At 32.8% G+C, this 7,434-nt stretch overlaps 2 protein-coding genes across 13 annotated transcripts; one reads left to right on the top strand and one right to left on the bottom strand.

Annotated features, from left to right (window-relative positions):
* Positions 1-826: 826 nt before the first annotated feature.
* On the top strand, positions 827-3,084 carry LOC108489433 (pentatricopeptide repeat-containing protein At3g22470, mitochondrial-like). Of its 6 annotated transcripts, none has more exons than XM_053019933.1 (3): positions 827-1,125; positions 1,527-1,587; positions 1,669-3,084. In XM_053019933.1, exon 3 carries the CDS (start codon positions 1,725-1,727, stop codon positions 2,865-2,867), a length of 1,143 nt encoding a protein of 380 aa, XP_052875893.1. In that variant the 5' UTR covers positions 827-1,125; positions 1,527-1,587; positions 1,669-1,724; the 3' UTR covers positions 2,868-3,084. The 6 variants fall into 6 exon arrangements, with proteins under 6 accessions (XP_052875893.1, XP_052875891.1, XP_052875892.1 ...); XM_053019931.1 differs by having other exon boundaries at positions 1,483-1,587; XM_053019932.1 differs by having other exon boundaries at positions 1,527-3,084.
* Positions 3,085-3,390: 306 nt separating this feature from the next.
* LOC108489435 (uncharacterized) lies at positions 3,391-7,177 on the bottom strand. 7 transcript variants are annotated; one of them, XM_017793986.2, is made up of 8 exons: positions 6,775-7,177; positions 5,949-6,124; positions 5,713-5,817; positions 5,478-5,544; positions 5,246-5,346; positions 4,730-4,774; positions 4,104-4,574; positions 3,391-3,837 (listed from the first exon to the last, which is right to left on the bottom strand). In XM_017793986.2, exons 2-8 carry the CDS (start codon positions 6,081-6,083, stop codon positions 3,667-3,669), a joined length of 1,095 nt encoding a protein of 364 aa, XP_017649475.1. In that variant the 5' UTR covers positions 6,084-6,124; positions 6,775-7,177; the 3' UTR covers positions 3,391-3,666. The 7 variants fall into 7 exon arrangements, with proteins under 7 accessions (XP_017649475.1, XP_017649479.1, XP_052875885.1 ...); XM_017793990.2 differs by having other exon boundaries at positions 5,713-5,775; XM_053019925.1 differs by having other exon boundaries at positions 5,949-6,089.
* Between the last annotated feature and the right edge of the window lie 257 nt (positions 7,178-7,434).

The raw sequence follows: 7,434 nt of genomic DNA, 5'->3' as shown, positions 1-7,434 counted from the left end.
TACATGAAAATATAAGTTTGAGCGTCTTGAATACGTGAGTTGTAAAAAAATATGAATAATTATAGGCATTATATAAAAATATTTATTTTATGATATTTTTATATTTAACTCGTAATTTTTACCAAGTATATTTTATATTCAAATTAAAATTCATGATACAAATATAAGATGAAAATTTTCAAATTTTTACATTTACATTTATCAAACAATATATCTATATTTAGCCTTTAATTTTAATAATAGATAAATTAATTTTTATAAATTAAATTCAATACTTATTAAATCTAACATTAAAATCTTAGTACTTAATTTTTTTTATCAATAGTCGGTTTGATTCAACCATTTTCAAGAAAATATTAAGGTTTAACTTGAATTAAAAAATTTTAAGTTTCAATCAAGGCAATTGTCAAGTTTAAATATTAATATAAATAAATAAAAAGTTCAAAACCCAACATGACACATTTCCTAAATTCGAACTCAAAATAATTAACCCTACTTAGATTAAAAAAAAAGCTTCTCCTTGATTTTGATCTTGATCAATATAAATTACAATTTAATAATACAAATGTTTTGTTTTATTTAAATTCAATCATGACTATTTTTTATACATTATATATTTTCTTAAATAATATGTTAAAATTTAACAAATTTTAAGTATAATTTTAATTTTTTATAAATTTTAATAACTTATAAATCATATATATATATATGAAAATTTAGAAAAAAAATTAAATTAAAATTAAACGAAAATATTGAAAGTTAAATTTATTGATTTAAAAAATTAAATAAAATTAATAAAATGAATTACCATTGACTACTTGGTTTAGTATTACACAAATAAACAGGTGACCAGTCTGAAATTTACCTAAAAAATTCCAAAAGAAAACAAATTTACCTAAAGAGGATTTGGATGAATAGAAGCGGTCTGCACCTGGAATAGCAAATTTAGCAGAGCAAACAAAGAAGGAAATGAAGCGATTACCTCCAAACACCTTCAAACCATGACTCACCAATCTGCCAATTAGGGATAGCCTTTAAACGGAATATCGGTGACTGCCGCCGCCATTTGGGGTTTCATTTGAAGCTCACCTCTTTCTTTTCCTTTCGCTTAATTTCAAGATATGGGTAAGCTTCATTCTTCATTGCTTCTTCGTCATATTGTTAATGGTGGAAGGAACTTTTCTAATTTCCACTCTTCATTTTCTTGTTATTTTAACACCATTTCTCCCCATATCTCTGCAAGGGGAAACCAAAAAAAGTATGATTGCTTCTATAACGTGGATGATGCTTTGACTTTGTTTAATAAGATGGTTGCGAAGCACCGAAAGCCTTCAGTTGTGGAATTCAACAAATTATTAGGAGCCATTGTTAGAATGAAACATTATGCCATTGTTGTTTCTATGTATAGCCAGATGGAATTATTAGGAGTTTCCTATGACATTTATTCTTTCAACATCTTGATTAATTGCTTTTGTCAATTAGGTTATATTGATTTTGGGTCTTCTGTTTTGGGGAAAATGATGAAGGTAGGTGTTCAACCTGATGTTGTAACTTTGTCCACTTTGATTAATGGACTTTGTAAGCGAAGTAAGATATCTGAGGCTTTGAACTTGTTTGATGAAATGGTGGAAAAAGGGTATCGACCTAATTTAATTGTTTACACTACAGTTCTTAATGGTTTGTGCAAGACCGGGAATACTGATCGAGCTCTTAGGTTTCTAAGAATGATGGAAGGAAGAGGTTTCAAACCCAATATTGTAGCATATAGCACTGTCATTGACTGTTTTTGTAAGAAGGGGTTACTAAGTGAGGCTCTTGATCTTTTCTCCAAAATGAAAGTTAAGGGAATTAGACCAAATATTGTTATTTACAATTGTTTAATTCATGGTGTGTGTAACTTGGACCAGCAGAAGGAGGCAACAACGCTTTTGAATGAAATGGCGGGTAACAATATTTCTCTTGATATTGTCACGTATAATATATTGATAGATGCACATTGCAAGAAGAGGATGATTTCTGAAGCTGTAGATACTGTTGATGCAATGAGAAAGCAAGGCATTGAACCTAATGTTGTCACATTCAGTATATTGGTTGATGCACATTGCAAAGAGGGAATGGTTTCTAAAGCTGAAGATATTGTTGATACAATGAGAAAGAAAGGCATTGAGCCTGATGTTGTCACATATAATGCATTAATAAATGGTCATTGCTTGCAAAACAAAATGGATGAAGCTAGAAGAGTATTTCAGTTGATGAGTAAGAAGGGTTGTGCACCCGCTATACGTAGTTACAACATCATGATCAACGGATATTGCAAAGCTAAAAGGGTAGATGAAGCAATGGAACTCTTTCACGAAATATCACAGAAAGGACCAACCCCTGATATTGTCACATACAGCATTCTTATGCAAGGAATGTGTGAATTAGGGAGACTTTCATCTGCATTGAAACTTTTTCGAGCAATGCTGAAGAGTGGGTTGGAACTCGATATTGTCTCTTACACTATCCTAATTGATGGCTTTTGCACAGCTGGGCGTATTGAAGTTGCAAAGGAATTATTTCTTCAACTCTCAGTCAATGGTTTAAAACCTGATGTTTACACATATGGTATAATGATTAATGGATTCTGTAAAAAGGGATTGCCAGATGAAGCATACCAGTGGTTTAGGAGCATGGGGAATAATGATTGTTTGCCTGATAGCTGCTGTTATAATGTAATGATACAGGGGTTTTTTCGAAATAGCTATACCTCAGAGGCAACACAACTTCTTGTGGAAATGGTCAGTATGGGCTTTTCTGCAGATTTATGCACTGCTACATTATTTGTGGATCTCATCTTACAGTCTAATAAATCAATCTTGATTTGAAAAATGTCTAACAGGTAGTGTAAAGATTGTCACTTGCGAATGTGAATTATTTTGTTCATACTGCTGTGATAAGAGTTTCTAGAAACTGCAATGAGTGAGTCTTAAGACTCTTTGCCAATGCCATTCCTTACTCTCTTTTTTTTACATTGTATAATGTATTGGGGTTTTCCTCTGAAACTATTACATAACCTTGACAATTATTTTTGAATAATGGAAATTGATTGGTGTGCTTTCTTTCCTTTTTCTTTACTTATTTTTCTTCCTACCTAACTTTGACAAAGAAAATACAAACACGTTCTTCATGCTGACCTTTTCACTCATATTTTCACAATTCAAAATTAGTTCAGCATTAGAATAACACGATGAAAAACGTGGTTGATGAATGTTTGAAGTTTTATGTTTCGAGATCTTATTCATGTTTAATTCATAATTTCATGTTATTTCCAAAATTATCGTTTGAGTAAGAAAAAAGAGGGATATCCTACTAGCTTGTTTGAAGAGAAACATAACAAAGAACATGGAATTTTAGACTTTGAATTCAACTGTTTTGATGTACATTAAAATGGAACTATATGTATAACAAAATCTGGTAAAAGAATACAAGACACATGGTAGCAAAATTAAGCTTCACTGAATTCTTGTTTGATATCCCAATTTCAGTATTGCTACCAAAAGAATTGAAACAATGTTCTTATATATAAATATATATAACACCAAAAGATACAGAAAAATAGAACACTATATATGTGTGTGTGTGTGATCAGTTGAGCAGCCATTTTTCATACTTGTGAACATTGCTTCACTTGAGAAAGAACTTCCAAATATCTACATCAGTCACCTCTTTAATTAAATGAGCTCCAAAAATGCCTTCTTCATCAACCAGACTTCTGAGATGCCGGGCTGCATTGTTGAAGCCGACATAGTTTTTCTTCGTCGACAAGTATACAACCCCGTATGGAGGCCTAACGCACTGGTTTGTTCATCATGATGACCAAAAATAACAATAATAAGTTGTGAATTACAGAGAAAAACAGAATAGAAAATCTAATCTGTATTTCATAGTGCATCCAGATAAAAAGCAAAATGAAATCAAGAGGGGAAGTTAATAGAAAAAGTAGCATCAAGACTAAGGTGGTATATATATATATGTAAGTAGGCAGGTATATGTAACCAATCATTCAGGTTATGTATGATGTATGTATGTCTGCATATGGAAAGCAAAGGAAAGAAACAAACCTTCTTAATTAGTGCATATAACTTCTTCAAAGAGGAAACCGAGTATGGAATTTCAGTCATCAAAATAATGTCATAGCCACTTTCTCCCTGATCTGTCTCACTAGCTCTTTCCCATGCCCGGCTTCCTGAAAGCTTTCTTGACCTCCTTGAGGAAATTTCTTGTGTTATGCTGCTACCATCTTGGCTACTGCACCCATCCATGAAATCCTCCTCAGAGAAGCTCAACCTCATCCCTGTAGTCACCTCGGACACGTCATTCCGAACAACAGATAATACAGTGGGGAGTTCTTCCCAGTCCCCAGCATAGAAGCGCACAGTTGGGGAAAGAGTTTGTCTGGATGGAGTCAAAGGACCCTCAGGCTGTCGGCTTTGCCTTTCCCGAGCTTGCTCCAGGTTTGCAAGTACATTTGGAATGGTAGTGCATCGAATAGTTTCTGCACTGAGGTCTTGAAAGTGCACTGTACAAGCACCCTACACCAACAATTGCATAAAGTGGAGAAATAAATCTTTCATAAAAGTAAAATTCTTCTTTGACTATTTTCTAGCATATGATACAAGCCAATTGCTAAATATGTGTGTAAAACACATATAAGAGGAACAAGCAAATATCTATAAATGGAGTATACCTTCAGACAAGCAAATATCCCCGGAACACCATAGCCACAACCCAACTGCAAGAATTATTGAATAGAATGATTAGTGTACATTCTACAAAGAACTATAAAACAGACAAATTAGTTCATTAACTCTTAAGATTTATTCCATGCATGACATGAGAATTGTTGAGAAGGCACAAAAGCAAGGAAGCTTATATCATATCGACCTATTCTAAAATTGGTCACTCAAGTTTGGTGTCGTCAATAAAAAAGGCGAAGAATTGATTCAAGTGTGAATTTAGTTTGATTAGTCAAGCTGAACATAAGAGCCAAGATTCATTCTACCCTATGAGTACATTTACCAATTGGTGAACCATTTTAATTTCCCCTATTCAATAATATCATCAAATGGACCCGAAACACTTTTTCAACAAAGAGAAGGATAATATATCATGTTTAATAGTTAAAAATCAATTAAAAGAGATGATAAAAAATGCTACATGAGGTGATGGCTAATGTTTTTAGATTTTTCTACAATGAAATTACCTCAAGCACCCTTTTCCCTCTAAAGCTCAACTGCCCATCACGGATCTCGTGCTTAAGGACGTTAACAAGATCGAAAGAACTGTTCCAAGATTTCAGAAACCCTGCAAAATAAAATTATTTCATAGCTATCAGTTGCAACTTATTATTTTGACAAATCAACACTTGAACTAAGATTGATACTTCACAATAAAAAACATAAATTATTAAATAAAAAATACCAACCATTCCTTACCATCAGGTTTTGAAGATAACATTTCAGTAGTGGTGAAACCAATAATGTCAGCAACACCAACTCTTCCCTGTAAAGGTTCGAAAAGGCATCATCAGCGTGCATATCACAACCTAGGTTCTTCAAAACGGCCTGCTGCTGAAGGGATGACTATACGTTGTAAACACAACATATATATATATATATATCCCCAGCATATATGTCCCCAATAAAGCGATGCAAAAGGAAGTCAACATACCTTGAATACATCAAGCCCTTGCAAATATACATTGTCCCCAGCATATTTACAAGGATGGGCTGTCTGCACAATAACAAAATGTCTTAATTGTGAACGCAAATTCAACTGCTCGCAATCACTTGCATGATAAACCATCTCATTAGTATGGTGGTCAACCAACAACAGTTTACATCTTGAATAACAAATTTAAATTTCACAATTATTTCACTAGTCCTGAATAGGGAGATGAAAAACACCTTTGATGGGAGAATCTCCACAGCCAGTGAAGGGAGATGGACATCTCTATCAGATACAGGGGACATGCTTTGGCTTCCTCGATCATAGAGTACCAAGCCTGGCAAACATTGTGCAAGCAGTGACGGTGAACGCATTGTGGTCTAACAATAGGAAACCGTTATTAAGAAAGAAAAACCTGAAAATATCAACATTTTCCATTAATATGCAGACCACTCCTAAAGAAATAATCACTTCCAGAAATAAGAACATTTTTGAAAATAGATCAGAATCACAATATCAAACTCACAAGGGTAGAAAGACACGTATGCTTAACCCTAAACAAATTTCCAGAAGGCAATTCACTTACATGGGAACATCAAAATGTTATAGCTAGACAAGAAAACAAATTCAACCAAAAATTGCACTAAAAAAAGCAGAAACTTTAAACACTGACTACATAAACTTTGTTCTTTAAGTGAAAACAAAATCTCAATATTTTGGTTCTTGTTATGAATAACATGAAACATTAATAGTAGAGGCAATTCTTCAGGTAGAAAACAAAGCCGACCATAAGGAAAGTTCATACATAATTCGGAAAAGGCTAATATTATGAATAATTAAAGAGAACTAAGGTGAATCCAATTCTTAATTTCCATCAACAGAGTCAAACTCGAAGATCAAACTAAACGAACATATTGAAAATGGAACGTCGTAGCATTCCCACAAAGTTCAACCTAAAAAGACCAAAACCAGATTAACAAAACTTGCCAAAACACATGAAAATTTAAGAAAATTAAAACAAACCCAGAAGCCAAAAAACCAAAAATCAGAAAGACGCAAACTTACCCAGAAATGAGAAATAATCAGCAAGCAGTCTTTAACTCAAAATTCAATTGCTTGAGAAAGAAAGGAATTTATTTTCTTTTATAATACAAGTAAAGATCAAAGCTTTGTAATTTCAGAGAAAAGAGACCGCTCTTCACATTGGAAAGTCAAAAAAACAAAACAAAGCGACGACCCGTTTACGCTGAGATGAGAGGTAGGAAGACAGAAGCTTCCATTTTCAGACACCTATTTAGAGATTTTAACTTTAAGCCTTTGACGGTAATGAAAATTCTGCTTACTAATCCAATTTCTGATCGAATTTGTTTTTGTATATCCCGTACCCGTAAGTACTACCCTTTACACTTCTCCGTACGTGGGGTGGGTAGAGGAAAAATCTGATTTTTCTTCTCTTTTTGAAAAGGTTAAGGATGAGAAGGAATCACAAATTTTATACATTTTTTTTATGTACGGTTTAATTTTAACCCACTCGGGTTGAATTTTTAAAAATATTTTTATTTTAAATTTAATTATAAAAAGAAATTGGCACCACTAAATCTTTAATGCCTACCTTGGCAATACTTTTAAAAAGTATTGTGAAAAATACTTTGAGGTATTTTTAAAATTTTAATTTAAAATTTGAGTGTTTAGCATTACGGTTAAAAAGTATTTTGAGAAATAAAA

This window comes from Gossypium arboreum, chromosome 10 (genome assembly GCF_025698485.1).
Source record: "Gossypium arboreum isolate Shixiya-1 chromosome 10, ASM2569848v2, whole genome shotgun sequence".
NCBI lineage: Eukaryota > Viridiplantae > Streptophyta > Magnoliopsida > Malvales > Malvaceae > Gossypium > Gossypium arboreum.
This window is presented reverse-complemented; position numbering and strand designations above follow the sequence as displayed.